The 21,176-nt window shown below is 43.9% G+C and overlaps 1 protein-coding gene across 2 annotated transcripts; it reads left to right on the forward strand.

Annotated features, from left to right (window-relative positions):
* Positions 1-544: 544 nt before the first annotated feature.
* On the forward strand, positions 545-21,092 carry DDB2 (damage specific DNA binding protein 2). 2 transcript variants are annotated; one of them, XM_042904118.1, is made up of 12 exons: positions 545-796; positions 893-1,049; positions 2,188-2,324; positions 2,716-2,907; positions 16,327-16,472; positions 17,791-17,890; positions 17,978-18,155; positions 18,481-18,623; positions 18,848-18,937; positions 20,030-20,194; positions 20,339-20,384; positions 20,696-21,092. In XM_042904118.1, exons 2-12 carry the CDS (start codon positions 923-925, stop codon positions 20,740-20,742), a joined length of 1,371 nt encoding a protein of 456 aa, XP_042760052.1. In that variant the 5' UTR covers positions 545-796; positions 893-922; the 3' UTR covers positions 20,743-21,092. The 2 variants fall into 2 exon arrangements, with proteins under 2 accessions (XP_042760052.1, XP_042760053.1); XM_042904119.1 differs by lacking the exon at positions 18,848-18,937 and having other exon boundaries at positions 546-796.
* The last annotated feature ends 84 nt before the right edge of the window (positions 21,093-21,176 follow it).

Consider the following 21,176-nt stretch of genomic DNA (forward strand, 5'->3'; position numbering starts at 1 on the left):
TGTCCCTAACTGACCTTTAGTAGAGGATCTGCCGTTAATGCATTGTTGTCTCTTCTCACCCTTCCAAAGAGCCTGGCGGATAGCATGAAAAGCCCAGCAGTCCCCCACTAACAGAAGCTCCTGCCTGGCTCATCGTCGCAGGAAGTAGGATGCATGTGAACTGTCTCCTCTGGGGCCGTGCGGAGGGTCACCCACGAGGGCCAATGCCCAGGACTTTGGCTTAAGTCAGGGCACAAGACCTCTAAGCCTGATTAGCCTACACGCCCTCCAGCCCATCCCTTACTCCCTAGGCGGACACTCAGCAGGTTTAGGGAAAATTTAGTTGAAAGCTGCAAGTTTCAACCACTCTGCACAGAAAAGCTGACATTCGGGGGAGGTGAGGAAACAGAAGCGCGGACACCTATGGCAAAGCAGGCGGGCGGGAAGAGCTCGACTTCCACCACAGGGCGGTGGCGAGCTTTCTACAAAGCCGCCTATGTCCAGGACCAGCCAATCCTAAAGCCCGAAAGGGCGTGATCACCAATTAAAAGGCAGGGAAGGCGGAGCCGAAGCCTTGATTGGCACCTGGTCTCCTGTGGACTGGCTGAGGCCTGGCAACGCGGTGTCTGAAGAGGCTTCAAGTTGGCTGCTCTAGCCATGGCGGCCATCTTTATTTCTGGCAGATCAGCTGATGGGCACCAACGCGCCCAATTTAGAGGCCAGGCGTTGGGTCTTTCTCTAGGGAGCCCATGAGCCCCTCCCCTCGCGTGCCTCTCTGAGAGGGGGCGGGCCGGAGCAGGAAGCCAGATTGAACGCGGTGAGGCTGTTTGGCGGGAAGTTGGCTTAGTTCCCTGGTCCCCGCCTAGTTTCTCCCCAGAGGCTTCTCAATCTTCCCTCCTTGATCTCGGCATAGGGCACAGTACCCTTTCGCACGGAGGACGCGATGGCTCCCAGGAAACGCCCAGAAACCCAGAAGACCCCCGAGGTGGTTGTGCGCCCCAAGAGCAGGAGGAGCAGAAGCCCCCGGGAGCTGGAGCCCGAGGCCAAGAAGCTCTGTGTGAAGGGCCCCGGTACTGCCTGCGCCTGCTGCTTTAATAATTCCGCCTTTGGGGGTTCTCACGCAGGAGGCTGGAGTGGGGGGTGGGTGCTGTTGGTTTCCTGAGGCTATCCCAAGTTTTAAGGATGCCTTGGGCTGTGCATTTTTCCGCAGGTCCTTTGACACCACAGAGCTTGGGCTTAACCCCTCTCAGGTGATGGGAAGAGGCAGATGAGCTCCATTACATAAGACACAACGGACTTTTCAAATTCCTGTGTACCAGGATTTTTACACACTGAGGACTGCTTAAAATAATCCTACCTTGCCTGGTGGTGCGTGTGGTGAATTTCGGTAGTCATGGTTGCTAGCTGTGTGTCCTTGGTTTCCGCTGTGAGAATCTTCAATTTCCTTCCTTAGAAAACTCATTCTCTGAGGTTTATTGGGGCTTGAACCTGGGGCTATAAGGATTGGGGGGGGGGGGCACAAAACACTGGAGCAGGGTGTTGTTGATGAAGTGTTTTTTGTCCCTAAGAAAAAGGAATTAATCGGTTGTCAAGAGGCTGGATTCATAGAAACCAGATCCTCAAGTACATCTTTATTCCTATTCTAAGTGGATCTATCTATCCAAAAGTAGCCAGGCCAGACCCTCTGGATCCTGCTGGTTTCCCAAAGAACAGATTGGACTTGGGGCGAACAACTGGTCACCTCTACATTATTTTAATATAGGATTTAAAGATACTTCTTTTCCCAGTCACTTCTACCATGCTACCCTAAAATCTTTTTATTTTACATGATATGTGATTTTTAAATTGTCACCCAACCCTACCATGAGTTTTCCAACCTACTGGGAAGAGTTCTGTGTATACTTTATTCTTGGGTGTTTCTTTGGTTCCGTTCTCAGAAACCCTGCGAGGGTTTGTTTTCATATTATTTCATATTTAGCTTCACTTCAGAATTACTACTGGGGGAGTGTTTGGGGCAAGGGGCTGAATCCCTACTCACTATATTTTGTGCTGGCTGAGACTGAGCAGACCATGGAAAGGCCTTAAGAGGTAATGAGAGAGATTGGCTATGTAGAATGGAACAACAAAGCTTTCTTTCTGAGATTTCAGCAGGAAACCCTTCCGTGCGTGAGAGCAGAGAGGAAAATATGTGTCTGTTCTGCTTGGCAGGTTCTAGCAGAAGATTTGACTCAGGCTGCCTTTGGGCGGGGTTGGCTAGCCTTCAGGTCCCGCCATCATACACCAGCATCGTCAGGGCCCTTCACCACCATAAGCTGGGCAAAGCTGCCTGGCCATCACTACAGCAGGTGAGGCATTTCCTGGCTGAAGTGCTCGAGTTTCCCTCGTACCTTTTTACTATTGGGATGTTCTAAAATTAGATGCTCGGTTGGTTCAGCGGGTTGTCAGAGTGGTCAGATCACCTCTACCTTGGTGACTGACCTACTGGGCATTCAGCCAAGTAGAAAAGTCTTATGCTGTAAAGGTCCCATCTGGAATGCACTCTGCCCCCTTGCTTTCCAAGATTAGTTCATGCACATTGCAAATATTTTCACACACAGAGCCAGGCAGTTCACTTTCCTTTGGGGGGGGGGGAGGGGAGGACTTGGCTCTAGGGCTCATCTATGGAGGAGGCAGAGATTGACAGTTTACCCAGGACTTGGATTTTAACTCAACTTAATTCTTTTTTCTCTGTGTCAGGGTCTCCAGCAGTCCTTTGTGCATTCTCTGGCTTCTTACCGGATATTCCAAAAGGCTGCCCCTTTTGACAGGAGGGCCACATCCTTGGCATGGCACCCAACTCACCCCAGCACCCTGGCTGTGGGTTCCAAAGGGGGAGATATCATGCTCTGGAACTTTGGCATAAAGGACAAACCCACCTTCATTAAAGGGGTGAGCAGTTCCCTGTGCCAGACAATAGTGCTGAAGAAGTGTTTGTTGAAGGGATGGAGAATTATCCAGTAACAAGGAGATGACTGGGATCAAAGTAACTAGGTATTTTCAAACAAGGAAATGGTGATGATACTCAAATCTTCATTGAGTGCCAGCCCTTAAAATATTAGAAGGTATAAAATGTTGGTCACCCTGTTGTAAGTTATCACATAGAACAGAATCCGAGCCCCTTCTTTTCTCTTGCCCTCATCTTCTGCTGTCTTTCCTCACTTCCTATGCTTTAGCCACACAAGCTATTTCTATTCCTAAAACTGCGTCATTGCTCTTGCTTTTCTCTTTGACTGGAGTGCTCTTTGTCTTGGTTTCCTCATGGCTGCCTCCCTTCAGCCATGACCATTCAGGTCTTGACTTGGTGTATTTCTTCAAACAGCTTTCGCTGACCACTCTGTCTAAAGTAGTCTCTACTTGACTCATTCACTCTGGTTCATTACCCTGCTTCATTTCCCCCACCGACAATGTTTATCAATATCTGAAATGTTTCACTTATTTGAGTGTCTTTGCCCATACAAATGTCTTTGGAAAGTAAGCTCCACGATAAGACGGACCTTGTCTTTCTGGTTTACTGCCATATCCCCAGTGCCTCGAACAATGTTTGGCCTAGAGTAGTAGCTGCTTTATTATATTTGTTGAATGAGTGAGGGCCTTGAAGTATAACTGGGTAGATGGGATATATACATACAAGATAACTTGCAATATAGATGCTAAATGCTACAGAATGTGAGAGAAGGAAGAACCCCTTGTGAATTAGAGTCAAGAGAGAAGGCTCATGGATGAGTGGGGAGTGAGGAGGAATAATATTTAGGTAAATGGAGAGAAAAAGGACAAGCAGAGTGTGTTCGGGGCAAAGTTTGGCATAGCGCTTTCTAGGGATGGCCTTAATCGTGTTAGTGTTTATCATCAATTGCTGAGGGGTGAAGGTGTTGGCCCCTCTACCAAAAAGAAGACCTTTATTTTTATTTATTTATTTTTTCAGCTCTAATATTGCCAGTTTATTTATTTATTTTTATAATTATTTATTTATTCATTTATTTATTTTTAATTTACATCCAAGTTAGTTAGCATGTAGTGCAACAATGATTTCAGGAGTAGATTCCAGTGATTCATCCCCTACACATAACACACAGTGCTCATCCCAACAAGTGTCTTCCTTAGTGCCCCTTACCCATTTAGCCCATCCCCCCACCCACAACCCTCCAGCAACCCTCGGTTTGTTCTCTGTATTTAAGAGTCTCTTATGTTTTGTCCCCCTCCCTTTTTTATATTATTTTTCCTTCCCTTCCCTTATGTTCATTTGTCTTGTATCTTAAATTCCTCATATGAGTGAAGTCATATGATATTTGTCTTTCCCTGACTAATTTCGCTCGGCAGAATACCCTCTAGTTCCATTCATGTAGTTGCAAATGGCAGGATTTCATTCTTTTTGATTGCTGTGTAATAATACTCCATTGTGTGTGTGTGTGTGTGTGTGTGTGTGTGTGTATACACACACCCCACATCTTCTTTATCCATTCATCTGTTGTTGGACATTTGGGCTCTTTCCATACTTCAGCTATTGTCGATAGCACTGCTGTAAACATTGGGGTGCATGTGCCCCTTCGAAACAGCAACCTATATCCCTTGGATAAATACCTAATAGTGTAATTGTTGGATCATAGAGTAGTTCTATTTTTAATCTTTTGGGGAACCTCCATACTGTTTTCCAGAGTGGCTGCACCAGTTTGCATTCCCACCAGCAGTGCAAAAGAGATCCTCTTTCTCCGCATCCTCGCCAACATCTGTTGTTGCCTGAGGTCTTAATTTTAGCCACTCTGACTGGTGTGAGGTGGTATGTCACTGTGGTTTTGATTTGTATTTCTCTGATGATAAGTGACGTTGAGCGTCTTTTCATGTGTCTGTTAGCCATCTGGATGTCTTTGGAGAAGTGTCTGTTTGTGTCTTTTGCCCATTTCTTCATTATTTGGGATTATTTGTTTTTTGGGTGTTGAATTTGGTAAGTTCTTCATGGATTTTGGATACTAACCTCTTATCTGATATGTCATTTGCAAATATCTTCTTCTATTCCATCAGTTGCCTTTTAGTTTTGCCGATTGTTTCCTTCACTGTGCAGAAGCTTTTTATTTTGATGAGGTCCAGATAGTTCATTTTTGAAAAGAGAAAACCTTTCGTTTGCCCAGATGGGGTTGACAAATGGAGGACTCTACTGTAAAAAGTGACACTCTGGGCTTAGAGCAGCAGCCACAGACTCACAGGCCTTAAGAAGCCAAAGAGAAAGAAGAGTGATAGATGATGGGATCAGTGGTAAACAGGAGATGGTTGACAGGCAAGAATCTAGGTCTCGTGGTATCAGGTTTGATTTTTTCAAATGAACCCTGAAATCTTGATATTTTTTTTTTTTTAATTTTTTTTTCAACGTTTTTTATTTATTTTTGGGACAGAGAGAGACAGAGCATGAACGGGGGAGGGGCAGAGAGAGAGGGAGACACAGAATCGGAAACAGGCTCCAGGCTCCGAGCCATCAGCCCAGAGCCTGACGCGGGGCTCGAACTCACGGACCGCGAGATCGTGACCTGGTTGAAGTCGGACGCTTAACCGACTGCGCCACCCAGGCGCCCCTTGATATTTTTTTTTTACATGAAATGTTCTGATTTTTAAAAATTGTGATGAAATACACAAAACAAAACGTACCGTCTTTGACCATTTTTAAGTGTATAGTCCAGTGGTGTTAAGTATATTGGAATTCTTGTGTAGCCAGTCTCCAGAAGGTAAAACTGCAAAAGTGTTTGCAAAAGTGAAATTCTGTACCCACTAACACTAACTCCCCATTCTTCCCTCTTCCTGTCCTTGGCCACCAACATTCTACTTTCTGTCTTTATGATTTTGACACTCTCACGAGTATCTCATATAAGTGGAACTATACAATATTTATCTGTTGGCTTATCTCACTTCACATAATGTCCTCTGGGCTCATCCATGTTGTAGCAGGTGTCAGAATTTCCTTTTTAAGGCTGAGTAATATTCCACTTCATGTATATACCACATTTTGCTTATCCATTGATCAGTTGATGGACACTTGGGTTGCTTCTACCTTTTGGCTGTTGTGAATAATGCTGCTATGGACATGGGTGTACAAATCTCTCTTCAGGTCCCTGCTTTCAGTTCTTTTGGGCATATACCCAGAAGTGGAATAGAAGAGACAGACAAGGCCAGTGGTGAACCCAGGATGAGTTTTCTTAAGTGGAGGCTCCAGAGCAGCCCATCAGAAAAGGCCGGGTTAGACAGCCTTGGGATGAGATGGATGTTCAAGAAAACAGATGCTTGAAGCCAGAAGAAAGGCAGCCAGAGAAATGCTGTGCCCAGAGTTTGGCTTCCTGCCCAGCTGGTGAGACAGGTGACCACCAGAAGGGGCAGTTTTAAATTGAAGTCAAAGCCCAGAACTCAGGCAGGAAGAGATTTGTTTTGTTTGGGTTTTTTCCCCTGGGAATCTAGGACATGGGAATAGAGAAATTTAAGAAGTACCTAAGGGTGTCCTCAGGGAAGAGCCACCTGACCAAAAGGAGAATGACATCTGCTTTGAACTTGTGCCAGGCTGAGACTGCTTTTGGTTTACATCACCCTTTATTATAATGTGCATTTAAGTGATGTTTCCTCACACCATGGTGGAGATTGGCCTGGACATTTGAATTTTGGATTAGCAAGACGCTAGATTGGAACAGAAGAAGGGTATGGTGGTCTGGAGAACTGCCTGTCTTTACTCCCAGATACTGACAGAAAGTTGATTTGGCACCAGTGACTGGAGGAGAAGCAGTGCCTCATTTTGTCACTTCTTTTGTCCTCTGACCTTGGCTCTGACCTTTACATCTTCAGGCCCTTGGCAAGGAAACACATTACATTTTCAAAATGAAGATAACTTAGTTTTACTCTTATTATAAAATGATCTTTGGGGCGCCTGGGTGGCTCAGTTGGTTAAGTGTCCGACTTCTGCTCAGGTCACGATCTCACACTTTTTGAGTTTGAGCCCCATGTGCAGCTCTGTGCTGACAGTTCAGAGTCTGGAGCCTGCTTCAGATTCTGTATCTTACCCAAGTAAATAAGTATACTTACTATTTTGAGAGAGAGAGAGAGCGCGTGCAAGCAGGGAAGGAGCAGAGAGACTTATTTAAAAAAAAATAATTGTGAGGGTGCCTAGATGGCTCAGGTGGTTAAGCACCCGAGTCTTGATGTTAGCTCAGGTCATGATCTTACGGTTGTTGGTTGGTGAGATCCAGCCCTCTGTCGAGCTCTGTGCTGAGCGGGGAGCCTGCTTAGGATTCTCTCTCTCTGCCCCTTCCCTGTTCACATGCACACTCTCTCTCTTTCTCAAAATAAATAAATGAACATTAAAAATAAAAATAGGGGTGCCTGGTGGCTCAGTTGCTTAAGCGTCCAACTTTGGCTTAGGTCATGATCTCACAGTTCGTGAGTTCAAGCCCCATGTTGGGCTCTGTGATGACAGCTCAGAACTTGGAGCCTGCTACTGATTCTGTGTCTCCCTCTGTCTCTGCCCCTCCCCCACTCACACTCTGTCTCTCTCTTTCTCAAAAATAAATGAACATTGAAAAAAAATTTTTTTAAATAAAAATAAAAATGATTGTGATTTGTTTGGTGTGTTTTTCTATATGTTTCTCCTGTTTGGGGTTCACTGAACTTCTTGGATCTATGGGTTTGTCATCAAATTTGGAAAATTTTAGGTCATCATTTCTTCAAATAGTTTCTCCCCTCTTTTTTTTTTTTTTTTCTGCCTCTGGGACTCCAATTACATACATGTTAGGCTACTAGGTATTGTCCTGCAGGTCATTGATTAACACTTTATTTTTTAATCCCCTCCCCTCATTTTATTTTGCATAGCTTCTACCGCATGTCTCAACTTCATTGATCGTCTACATCTAATCTGCTATTAATCCCATCCAATGTATTTTTCTTTTCAGATACTGTATATCATCTCTAGAAGCTTAATTTAGGCCTTTTAAAATATCTTCCATTTCTTTTTTCATGTTCATTACTTCTTCTACTTTTCTTGACCATATAGAATATGTTTATATTGTTTCAATGTTTCACTTGTTTCAATGTTTTTGCTTAATTCTATCATCTGTGTCACTTGTAAGGGTGTTTGTATTCACTGAGCTTTCTTCTGGTTATAAGTTCTATTTTCCTGCTTCTTTGCATGCCTGGTAATTTCTCATTGGATGCCAGACATTGTGAATTTTACATTGCTGGATGTTGGATTTTGTTGTATTCTTTTAAATATTGTTGGGCTTTGTTCTGGGACACAGGTACTTATAACCAGTTTGATACCTTCAAGGCTTGCTTTTAAGCTTTGTTAATATAGTTACTATATTAGTTTCCTCTTGATTCTATAACAGATTATCACAGTCTTGGTATCTTACAACAAAACAATTTTATTCTCTTACAGTTCTGGAGGTCAGAAATCTGAAATGATTTTTCTGAACAAATGTCAACATGTTGGCAAGGCTGGTTCTTTCTCAAGTTTCTGAGGGGAGAATTTGTTTCCTTGCTTTTTTCAGCTTCTTGTGGCCATCTGAACTCCTGAGCTGTGGTTTCTTCCATCTTAAAAGTGCATCACTGCAATTTCTGCTTCTGTGATCACATTGCTTTCTTTTCTGACTGACTCCCCCTGTGTTGCTCTTATAAAGACCATTTGATTTCGATTATATCAGTCCCACCCAGACAATCCAAAATAATCTCCCCATCTCAATATCCTTAACTTAACCACATATGCACAATCCCTTTTGTCATCTAGAGTATTATTCATGGAGTCTATGGATTAGGGCATGGACATCTTGGGGACCATTATTTAATCTACCCCAGTCAGCATGGGTTTAAGGAAGCCTATAGTCTAGGTATAAGTTGGCCTCATCCTGAGGCAATACTCTTCTGAAGACTCAATGTTCTGTATATTAAGTCTTTTCATTCTGGATGGTGAGAATACAGACTATTCTGAGGATTCTCCCCTATTTATCCATGGTGCTTCTCCCCACTCCCCTCCCAGCCTTGGGTAGTTTCCTCATACCCATTTACACATTAATACTTACCCAAAAGACTTGAGGGGATCCTTGTGAAAATCTCCAGAATGTTCCCTCTGTGTGTCTCCTCCCCAGAATTTTGCCCACAAATTCTTGCTATGTTGGCTTTCCTAAAATTCTGTCTTCTCAACTCAGTGAGACTGCTAGGCTGTGTGTGTCCTCCCTCTCGGTCTTGCTGCCTGGATACTTTCTCCAAGTGCTAACCTGGGACAGTTGTAGGACTATCTCTTGCTTGCCTCCTGTCTTGTGCTGCCTGCTGTCTAATCTCTGAGAACCTATTTCACTTTTCTTGTCCATTTTCTTAGTTGTTTAAGACAGGAAGATATACCTGTTTTCTGACACTCCATCATGGTTGGGAACAGAAATTCCCATTAATTTTAATAGTTTATCTGAGGATTTAACATTTTTGTCCTACACAGTCTTGTCACCTACAAATCACAAGAGTTGGGTTTCTTTCTTTACTATTCTTATACTTCTTTTTCACCTTGTTCCATTGTCTTATTCTAGTACATTGCTGAATATTGACTCTAGCAGACATGCTTGTCTTATTCTTGATCATAGAAGGCTTTTATATTTTATCATTGAGCATGATTTCTTCTACTTTCTATTGTAAAATACACATAACATAAAATTAACCAGTTTTTAAAAGTTTATTTCATTTTTTAAAAAAATTTAAAGTTAATTTGTTTTCAGAGAGAGAGAGAGAGAGAGATGTGGGAGGGGCAGAGAGAGAGAGACAGAGAGAGAATCCTAAGCAGGTTCTGCACAGTCAGTGCAGAGCCTGATGTGGGGCTCAAACCCACGAACTGCAAGATCATGACTCGAGCTGAAACCAAGAGTCGGATGCTTAACTGACTGAGCCAGCCAGGCGTCTCCCCATTTTAACCATTTTAAGTGTACAATTAAGTGGCATTAAGTACTTTCACATTGTTGTGCAACTATCACCACAACCATCTTTGGAACTTGTACATCTTCCCACAATAAAACTCTGTACCATTAAACAAAGACTCTTTATTACCCTCCCCTATATGCACTAATCTGCCTTCTGTCTCTAAAAATTTGAGTATTTGCGGCGCCTGGGTGGCTCAGTCGGTTGAGCGTCCAACTTCGGCTCAGGTCATGATCTTGTGGTCCGTGAGTTCAAGCCCCACGTCAGGCTCTGTGCTGACAGCTCAGAGCCTGGAGCCTGTTTCTGATTCTGTGTCTCCTTCTCTCTCTCTGCCCCTCCCCCCTCACTATCTCTGTCTCTCAAAGATAAATAAACATTAAAAAAATATTTAAAAATTTGACTATTCGGGTACTTCATATAAATGGAATCATGCAATATTTTTCCTTTTGGGTCTGGCTTCTTTCATTTAGCATAATGTTTTCAAGGTTCATCTATGTTGTAGCATGGATCAGTACTTCATTACTTTTTTATAGCTGAATAATGGTCCATCATACGGATTTGCCACATTTCATTTATCCAGTCATCTGTTGATGGACGTTTGGGTTGTTTCCACCTTTTGCTATTATGAATGCAACTGCTGTGAATATACATGTACAAGTTTTTGTTTGAATACCTGTTTTTACTTCTTTTGGGTATATACATGGGAGCTTGTTTGTGTTTTAAAATTGTCTGTTTTTTAATATCCCTTATCAGATTATGTAAATTCCCCTTTTATTTCTGGTTTGCCAGAAGCTCTTGTGAATGAAATTGTATTTCATCAAATACTTTTTTGTATCTCTTGAGATCAGCATATGATTTTTCCCCTTTATTCTCCTAATGTGATAAGCTACACCAATTGATTTTGTGTGTTTGTTTTGGTTTATTAATTATATTCCAATTTTTCACTTAAATTTTCTTTTTTTCTCATTTCTTAAAACCTTTCCAATTTTATCATCTCCAGCAAGTAATACTGCTTCTTAAAAATCATGATAAAAGCACATAACATTTATCACTGAACATTTAAAAAAAATATATATATATATATTTGTTTTAAGTTTTTTTATTTTGAGAGAGAGAGAGAGAGAGAGAGAGAGAGAGACTGTATGAGCGGGGGAGGGGCAGAAAGAGAGGAAAACAGAATCCCAAGCAGGCTCTGCACGATCAGTGTGGAGCCCGACGTGGGGCTTGAATCCACAAACCATGAAATCATGACCTGAGCTGAAGTCAAGAGCCAGACGCTTAACTGACTGAGCCACCCAGGTGCCCCTATATACATACATTTTTCTAAGTTTATTTATTTTTTGAGAGACAAAAAGTGTGTGTGTGTGTGTGTGTGTGTGTGCGCATGAGTGAGGGAGGGGCAGAGAGAGAAGGAGCAAGAGAATCCCAAGCAGGCTCCATGCTGTCAGCTCAGAGCCTGACACCAGTCCCAAACTCATGAACTGTGAGATCATGACCTGAGTCAAAATCAAGAGTGGGACACTTAACCAGCTCAGCCACCCAGACACCCCAATCACCGAAACATTTTTAAGTGTACAGTAGTGTTAACTATAGTCACATTATTATATAACAGAACTCTAGAACTTTTTCATTGTGTAAAACTGAAACTGTATACCCATCGGATAAGTTCCTCATTTTCCCCTTCCCTCAGCCCTTGGCGACCACAATTAATGCTTTCTGTTTCTATGAGTTAGAACTGCTTTAGACACCCCTAAGTTTTGATGGTCTTATTGTGGTTACATAGGAGAATGTTCTGCCTAGGAAATACACAGTAGAGTATTTGAGGGTGATTGGACATCAAGCTGGTAATTTATTATCAAATGCTTCCATAAAAGCAGTTCTTTGTGCTAGTCTTGCAACTTTTCGAAGAGTTTGAGATGGTTGGAAAACAACAACAACAAAAGACTGATATTATTTCTTCCTTAAATGTTTAGTGTATTCAACAGTGAAGCTACCAGGATCTGGAATTTACTTTGCAAGAACATTTTTAGTTGTGAATACAATGCCTTTAATTAGACTATTCTGATTTTCTCTTTCATTTTCCGTCAGTTTAGCAAATTCTAGGGATTTCCCCATTTCATCTAAGTTTTCGAATTTATTGGCATAAGATTGTTTATTATATCCTCTTATTATTGTTTAAAATGTCTAAGATTTCTACTGATGTCCCTTTTTTGATCTATTACATTGGTTATTTGTGACTTCTGTCTGGTCAGTCTCACCAGGGATTTATCAATTTTAGTAGTATTTTCGTTGAACCAATTTTGTTTGTGAATTTTCCCACAGTATATTTGTTTTCTGTTTTATTCATTTCTATTCAATCTCCTGCTTTATTTTCCTGTTACTTTCATACCTTCTTGAGATGGATGTTTGAATCATTGATTTTTAGCCTTCTTTTATTATGGATAACGCTTCTGTGAATATTTGTGTTCAAGTTTTCACGTGAACATACTTATTCATTTCTCTTGGGTATATGCCTATATGCCCAAGAGTGTACATTGATGGGACACACAGTAACTTTATGTTTAAGTTTTTGAGGAACTGCCAAACAGTTTTCCAGAGCGACTTCTCCATTTCACATTCCCACCAGCAGCGTAGGAGGGCTTCAACTTCTCCACATCCTTAACAACATTTGTGGGTTTTTTCCCAGCTTTATTGAGGTATAATTGACGAATAAAAATTGTACATATTTAAGGTGTACAGTGTGAAGTTTTAACATATATGTACTTGCAAATGATTACCATGGTCAAGCTAATTCATCACCTCACATATTGCCTTGTGTGCGTGCAACGAGCTGAGAACATTTAAGATCAACTCTCTTAGTAAATTTCAAACATATAACATACTGTTAATAACTGTAGTCACCGTGCTGTCCGTTAGAACTCCAGAACTTACTCATCCTGCATAATTGACACTTTGTACCTTGGATCAACATCTCCTCCAGCCCCAAGCCCCTAGGCAACCACCATTCTACTCAGCTTTTATGAGTTCCATCTCTTTAGGGTCCACATATAAGTAAGATCATGCAGTATTTGTCTTTCTGTGTCTGACTTATTTCACTTAGCATAGCATCCTCCTGGTTCATCCTGGTTGTCACAAATGGCAGGATTTCCTTCTTTTTAAAGGCTCAATAATATTCCATTTATATACATACAACATTTTCTGTATCTCTTCATCTGTCTACAGACACTGAGGTTGTTTTCCTATCTTGGCTACTGTGAATAATGCTGCAGTGAACACAGGAGGGACGATAACACTTTGAGAAGCTTATTTCATTTCCTTTGGATATATACCCAGAAGTGGGATTACTGGATCACATGGTATTTCTAAATTTTCTGAGGAACCCCCATGCTGTTTTCTGCATTGCCTCTACCAACTTACATTCCCATCAACAGTGTACAAGAGTACCTTGTTCTCTACCCCTTTGCTGGTACCTGTTATCTTCTGTTGTTTCGATAATAGCATTCTTTTTTTTTCTTATTTTCGTGTTTATTTATTTATTTTTGAAAGAGAGAGAGTGAGTTGGGGAGGGGCAGAGAGAGAGGGAGACACAGAATCTGAAGCAGGCTCCAGGCTCTGAGCTGTCAGCACAGAGCCCAAAGCAGGGCTCGAAATCACAAACCATGAGATCATGACCTGAGCCGAAGTCAGTGCTTAACCAACTGAGCCACCCAGGCACCCCTGATAATAGCTATTCTAGCAAGTTTAAGGTGATATAGCTCATTGTAGTTTTGATTTGCATTTCCCTGATGTCAGGATTAGTGATGTTGAGCACCTTTGCACATACCTGTTGGCCATTTGTATGTCTTCTTTGGAGAAATGTCTATTTAGGTCCCTTGCCCATTGTTTAACGAGGTTATTTGGGGGAGAGTTTTGTTTTTTGCTATAGAGTTCCTTATATTTTTTGATATTAACTTCTTATCAGATACAGTATGCGAATATTTTCTCCCATTTTATGGGTTGTCTTTTCACCACCTGTAATTGTCTATCTTTTTTTTTAATGTTTATTTATTTTGAGAGAGAGCATGAGGGGCAGAGAGAGAGGGGGAGAGAGAATCCCAAGCAGGCTTTGCATTATTAGTGCAGAGCCTGATGTGGAGCTTGATCTCACAAACTGAATCATGACCTGAGCTGAAATCAAGAGTCAGATGCTTAACCAACTGACTCACCCAGACATCTCTAATTGTCTATCTTTTTTATTATAGCCATCCCAGAGGGTGTGAAATAGTATCTCATGATGTCTAATGATGTTGAGCATCTTTTCATGTGCTCCTGGCCATTTGCATGTCTTTGGGAAAATGTCTGTTCAAATCCTTTGTCCATTTTAAAATTAGGTCTATTTTTAAAAATGTATTTTAATCACAATTATTTTGTGTGTGTAGGTATGTATGTATGTATTTAAGTAGGGTCCATGCCCAGCATCAGGTTTGAACTCATGACCCCAAGATCAGGAGTCAGATGTTCCACCGACTGAGCCAGCCAGGTGCCTAATCACAATTATTTTAAAGCCTATATATAACAGCTCCAATATCTGTATCTCCTGTATCTTTCAAATGTTTTTTCCTCTTCGTTTTTGTTTATTTGGCCTTATCTTCTGATATGCCGGATGATTTTAGATGTAATGCCAGATATTGCATATGAAAACTTGTAGAGATAATTTTGAGTTTGGGGTGGTGATGTTTTCCTCTAGAGACAATTTTTTTTTCTCCATCAGATCATCTTAATCCAATGAGTTTAAAATTATTTGAATCTGGACTTCAGGTTTTGTGAAGGTCAGGCTATTTTTAGTTTGCTCTTATTTCGAGAGTGTCTAGGATCTTAACTAAAAGCTGGGGTTTTTTTCTAAGACCTCTCCTTCTTGGCAAGTCTGAGCTCCAGTTCTGCCTCTCTTGCCGTGTGAGACTGGCAAAACCGCAGCCCAGCTTCTCAGCCTTGAAGCCACCTACCACTTTCATATCAGCTTGTCTGCAGTTTGGTTTCTCTGCTTCAAAGCCACAGCCTTCTAATCTGCATAGACCTCAAGGGGTAAAGCAGCATCCAAACGTCAGGTCCATCTTTCTGCTTCTTTCTCTGGGATGTTGGTCTTCAAGTCCTTGATGCCTTGATAGCTCTCCATTGACTTCAGAAACTTTTCTTTAAAGACATTTATTTTGGAGGTGCCTGGGTGGCTCAGTCGGTTGAGCATCTGACTCTTGATTTCGGCTCAGGTCATGATCTCACGGCTTGAGAGATCGAGCCCCGCTTCGGGCTCTGCACTGACAGAGAGCGCGGAGCCTGCTTGGGATTCTCTTTCTTCCTCCCTCTCTGTCCCTCCCCTGCATGCATGCTCGCTCTCTCTCTCAAAATAAATAAATATTAAAAAAAAAAAAGCAAACACGGTGAAGCCTTAGTGAGCACAGGACTCAACTGTTGGAAGCAGAAGATTATCACAGCAGTAAGTGTTTGGCGGACCATCGTCACCTTTATAGAGGAGATAGGACGTGCCAGTTAGCATGCTGAGTGAGCCAAGTGGATGTTGTGTAAGAGGCCTTGTACGGGTCTGTGAGGCTGGGATAGCGGCAGCTTAAGAAGTAGAGAAGGGGCTCTTGAGGGTGTAAAGTTCTTAAAACTGTGCCTGATACATAAGAAGCACTTAATAAGGTTATGTTTTTTGATGTTATGATTATTTTCATCATCATTGTCTGGAATATCTGGAAAAAATAGGAAGGAGTTCAGATCTGACTCTTGCCCACCTAATCCAGGCACTGTTCCGAGCTGAAGCTCCTCTAAAGAGCACCGGGCAATAAACAAACCATGGTACATCCACATAATGGAATGCTTGGCAATAAAATGGAATGAGCTCTGGGTATACATAGTAACTTGGGTGCATCTCAGGGGCATTATGCTGAGTGAGATGAATACTGTATGATTCATTTATACGACAATCTATTAAAGGCAAAACCATAGCACAGTGATAGAGAACAGATCCACAGTGGCCGAGGGGTGACAGGAGGAGAAGGGGTGTGACCACGAGGGGAGAGCACAGGGGGCTTTTTTGAGGGGATGGAACTGTTCTGCATCCTGATTTGGGTGGTGGTTATTCAAATCTATACTCTTGTGTTTTCACATCCATAGAAGTGTGTGGTAAAAACAACCAAATGTACCGTATGTTAATTTTTTTTTTTTAATTCAATTAAAACTAAAACCTTAAGTAATGAAGAGTCCCATGGAGCGCATGCCTGCGTCCAGGCCTCTCGGCCGGCCTGGCCGCACGTGCTGCCTGCCCGGCTGTCTGGTCGGCAGACTCCGTGCACCCAGGCCTCATCCTTCTCCTGGGCCATCTTCACTCACTGGTTTTTCTCTTCCTTATGTTAGATTGGAGCTGGAGGGAGCGTCACTGGGCTGAAGTTTAACCCTCTTGATACCAACCAGTTTTTCACCTCCTCAATGGAGGGAACAACTAGGCTGCAAGACTTTAAAGGCAACACGCTCCGAGTGTTTACCAGCTCAGACACCTGCAAGTGAGTGGCTTCACTAGGAGGGAAAGGGCCTCTAGGCTCTCGGTGTAGTTCTGATGAGAGCCTCTGGATCTCGTTTGTATTACCCAAACCTGGCACGGGAAAGACCAGCAAGGTGGCAGCCCCTTTCCACCCTTCCCTCTCTTTCTGAGACTTCCTGTAGCTGCCTTTCTCTGTTCCAGGTGGGTTACTGCTTCGGTGAGGTATTCTAGAACCTCAGCTCTTCTCAGAGAGGGAAGGGCTTCAGCTCTTCTGTAAGGCATTCATATATTAGACTAGACCTTGATTCTCACTAGTTAACATGGCATTGGCCTAGAAAGCCACTTTTAAAGGTTGGAGCAGGAACTAAGAATTTGAGATTTCATTCTCTACATCCCTGAGTTGTAATGACCCAACCACTTCTTTGATAGAAGCTTAAAGGGATAGAATTGTGCCCATAAAGCACTTTGGACTCCCCAAGGGCAAGTGGCTGGAGAAATTACAAAAGACGCGTCAGTTTGATTTCTAGCCAGAGACACGACTCTAACTGTTCTCTAAGGAATCAAGGCTGTGGAGGCTCTAACTAGCACTGGACATTATCCTGGGCTGCCCCACAGAGGTAAGAAATACCAAGCAATCAGGGCAAGTGATGGGATAGACTCAGCTCCATGTTATTCTTCCACAAGAAACCCTCCCTCCGAAAGATATTTGTAGGGGATACAAAAGACACCGTAGCAAGGATTTGAGTGTTTGAGAGGAAAAATAGGAATCTGAGATCTCCTGGCTGGGCATTAGGATCCCTGAAGCAATCCCAACCCTTTGTCCTCAAGTAGTCCGAGAAGCAAAAGAGCAAGACAGAGCTCCTAAAATTGTGCTTTTTCCCCTAAATGCTCAGAAGAGGGCAGAAGTTCTTTTCTCGCCAGCTCTGACAACCGGAGCTGGGCAGTCCCTTTTTGATTTGTCATCTCCTTTGGCCCAGAGGGTAGAGAGTGAAGAGAGACACCAATAAACATGTCTTCCTCAAAACCCAGGGCTATAGGGGGCAGGCTGGCCTGGGGACTTGCCTAATGGCTCTAAGGGACAGCTTCTTAAGGACTCCTACCAGCTGAGGATCCTGGCCCCGGCAGTAACTGGACAAATTTCTGAGCCTCATCACCCTCGTGCCCTCTCTCTGGAAGGTAGACAAGTAAGAGTGTTCCTCACTGGGAGTCCGTGGTGAGACAATTATTCACTTATTCAACAAATACTGATTGGACATCTATCCGTTAGACGTTAGAGCTGGAACAGTTAATGGCTCTTGCCTTTGTCCCCAAGAATCTTATAGCACAGTCTCTCCCCCCAGCATCTGGTTTTGCAGCCTGGATGTGTCTGCCAGAAGCCGAATGGTGGTCACAGGCGACAATGTGGGACATGTGATCCTGCTGAACATGGACGGCAGGGAGGTGCGTTCTCTGGAGCCCTGGTCTTCCCTTTCTTTCCCTTACCCCCAGCCTCCCTGCACCCCACCTGAACCAAGCCCTTCTCTGCAGCTTTGGAATCTGAGAATGCACAAAAAGAAAGTGACCCATGTGGCCCTGAACCCATGCTGTGATTGGCTCCTGGCCACAGCCTCTGTGGACCAAACAGTGAAAATCTGGGACCTGCGCCAGGTTAAAGGGAAATCCAGCTGCCTCCACTCGCTGCTGCATAGCCATCCTGTCAACGCAGGTGTGATATATCAGACCTCATCCTTCCTGCACACGGTGCCTATCCAACCGTTTCTGGGGTCTCCCCTCAACATTTAGAAGCTGCTAGGCCAAACCCTTTACCCTGATAGCATCAACCAAGTTGGTATCTTGGAAACTTTCTGAAACTAGTGGTCCCCAACAGCTGCTAAGTTTCTAGAATGTTTTTGTTCACAGTCCAGATTCACCTCCTCCCTTCCACCCGGGGTCTAGAGAGGAGTGGGAAAGAGGGCGCCCCTGCAGAAGGCCTGTACCAGCCAGGACAAGGGCCTGTGGTTCCTTCAGTTCTGGGGCTTTTCACTCGCCAGCTTGTTTCAGTCCTGACGGAGCCCAGCTCCTGACCACTGACCAGAAGAGTGAGCTCCGGGTTTACTCGGCCTCCCAGTGGGACTGCCCCCCGAGCCTGATCCCACACCCTCACCGCCACTTCCAGCACCTGACGCCCATCAAGGTAAGTGATGAAGACAGGGAGCTATGACATGGGGATAGACGGGGTCTGCCCAAGGTAGAGAAAGGCCAGATCTGGAATCCCTAATCCCAGATCTCATCTTGCACCCACAAAGCAGTCTCTTTTCCCCTGGCTCTCTCTTTGTCCCTTCTGTCCCCCTTCTACAATCCCACTTTGCTGGGTTCTGTCTCCTGTAAGCTCTTTTCCTGTTTTTGTTTTTTTTTCAGCCCAGCCTATCTCCCTGCTGTTCTGCCCTCAAACTTCAGTGCCTGCTGACCTCAGCCTTGCTAATGACTTCTCCAGTCTCAGCCCCCAAGGTTTTTACGGTCTTGAAGTCTTCTGATTCCTTCCTGCCCATGCCCCCAGGCAGCCTCAGCTCTGCCCATTGCTCTGCTCTCCTGCTTTGTGTTCTTTTATAGAACCACAGCCTTTCTTCAGACCTCCAGGTTTCATGTCTCTACTTCTTTCATCAAGACAGCATAGTGGTGGGGGCACCAGCCTCAGGCAGGCTGACAACCTCCGGTTAGAATCCTTGGGCAAGTGCTTGAATTTTGGATCTTGGTTTCCTCATCTCTAAAAAGGGAATAATAGTATCTGACCGATAGGGTTGTTGGAAGAATCAGTATACCTAAAGCACATGCCCAGTGCCTGGTAAGTACTACATAAACAGTGATGATTTAGTATTAGGGAGGCTCCCACGTACCTCAAATCCAACCCAAGCTCTTAAGAACAAGCATTCATCACTGGCTGGTTCCCAATGATCCATGTGTCATCTCCCACTTTGTAACCAGCCAGGCCAATTTCTAGCTTCCCAGGTGGGCTTGTGACTGATGTCCAAGCCGTGGCATGTACCACCTCGTCCTTCCCGCTAACCATGTCTTTCCGCCTTCAAAACTCCCTTGAGATTTCTTAGGAAAACCCCACCTGTCATTCCAGCTAACTGCCAGATTTGTTTTGAGTGGGGTAATCTGGGGAACATAGGTTTCTTTCCCTTTCTTGGCCACGAGCCATCTCCTGCTCAACTCTTTATCGTTCACATTGATGGAGGGATTACTTCAGAACTTCCATCCTATTTGGTTTTTGGTTACCAGAGACTTTTTGCTTTGTTGTAGGCTTACCTCTTTGGTTAATGTCTGGGTAAAGCTGATGTTACAACATTGTTCAGTTGGTATGATCTCAGGAAGTGCAAAAGAGAAAGAAGGCCTGAAGGTGTCCCAAGGTCCAGAGAGGCCAATTTGGGATTAAAAATTTGGGATGGTAGACGCACATACAATAGTTTCATGTGGGTCTGATCTCCATTATTAAATTGCTGGCAACTGTACTAACAACTGCTAGTGACAAAAGGTACTTTTGATGTCCCTCTTGATAGTGCTCTGCATTTACTCTCATGACAACTCTTCGTCTCCTAGGCAACCTGGCATCCTCGGTACAACCTCATTGTCGTGGGCCGATACCCAGATCCTAATTTCAAAAGTTGTACCCCCCATGAATTAAGGACCATTGATGTGTTTGATGGAAGCTCAGGGAAGATGATGTATCAGCTCTATGACCCAGAATCTTCTGGTATCATTTCGGTGAGGTTTGGGCCCTCAAATAATGATGGGAGGAAGCAGGGATTCAACCTACTTTATTGACCAAAAACGACCAGAAATTTATCCTCATGTGCCCTTCTCCCAGTACCTCAACCTCTCCTCATGCTTATGCCCTTGTCTCTGCAGCTCAATGAGTTCAATCCCATGGGGGACACGCTGGCCTCTGTGATGGGTGAGTGAAGTAGGTTGTATCTCAGACTGGCCAAGCCCTATCCTACTCCCCAAGGTTGAGTGCAGGCTCTCCTCAGCTTAGCCCTACCAGTCACCCCAGGGAAGGAGTCAGTAAAGAAGACTACCAGGAGACCGTGGACTCTTTGGCCTGGGCCCTCCATGCCTCTTGCTTTGTCCTGGTCATGGCAATGCCTGGCTGCTGTCCCAATTTCCTGGTATTTCCTTACCAAGTCCTAGGTTCCCTGGGCCAACCCCAAGTTCTCAGAGACTGATAATGGAAGGTGCAAGTCAGACTGGTCTCACTCCTCCTAGGTTATCACATTCTCATTTGGAGCCAGGAAGCTGGGATGCGGAAATGAGACACATTAATGACGGTGTGGGCCAAGCAAGGGCTTGGAGCCACCTGAGAACAAATCCTGTGAGAAGAGGCGGCTATGTGTTAAAGGGCCAAAGGTATCCAAGTCTTAGGGTCGGAGCAGGGACACTGTGGCATGGGACACTGTGGGACTGGGACACTGGCATGTTACTGCTCTGGACTTAGATCCAGAAACTTCTCCAGAGTTGGTGCCCCAGGTGCCCCAAGGGTCCTTGCTATTATCTAGCCTGGGGCCAAGGTACTTTTCTTTGACGTGCAGTGGCAGAGTGATCAGGTAGTGGTTTTCAGTTTGTGCTCACTATTGATATGGCCAATAAAACCATACCCAACTGAGCTTCTGAGTGGATTTTACAGCACTGACCTGGTCAAAGGGCTCCTTGGGCCCCCCAAAATGAAGAAAAGGCACAGAAACAGCAC

Source organism: Panthera leo, chromosome D1 (genome assembly GCF_018350215.1).
Source record: "Panthera leo isolate Ple1 chromosome D1, P.leo_Ple1_pat1.1, whole genome shotgun sequence".
NCBI classification, from domain to species: Eukaryota; Metazoa; Chordata; class Mammalia; order Carnivora; family Felidae; genus Panthera; species Panthera leo.

Excerpts from the sequence above, each read along its gene's own strand:
- DDB2 (XM_042904118.1), top strand. The coding sequence starts at position 923 with ATGGCTCCCAGGAAACGCCCAGAAACCCAGAAGACCCCCGAGGTGGTT. Across the intron at positions 17,891-17,977 it reads TGAACATGGACGGCAGGGAG|CTTTGGAATCTGAGAATGCA; the intron begins GTGCGTTCTCTG and ends CCTTCTCTGCAG. Across the intron at positions 20,195-20,338 it reads AATCTTCTGGTATCATTTCG|CTCAATGAGTTCAATCCCAT; the intron begins GTGAGGTTTGGG and ends TTGTCTCTGCAG.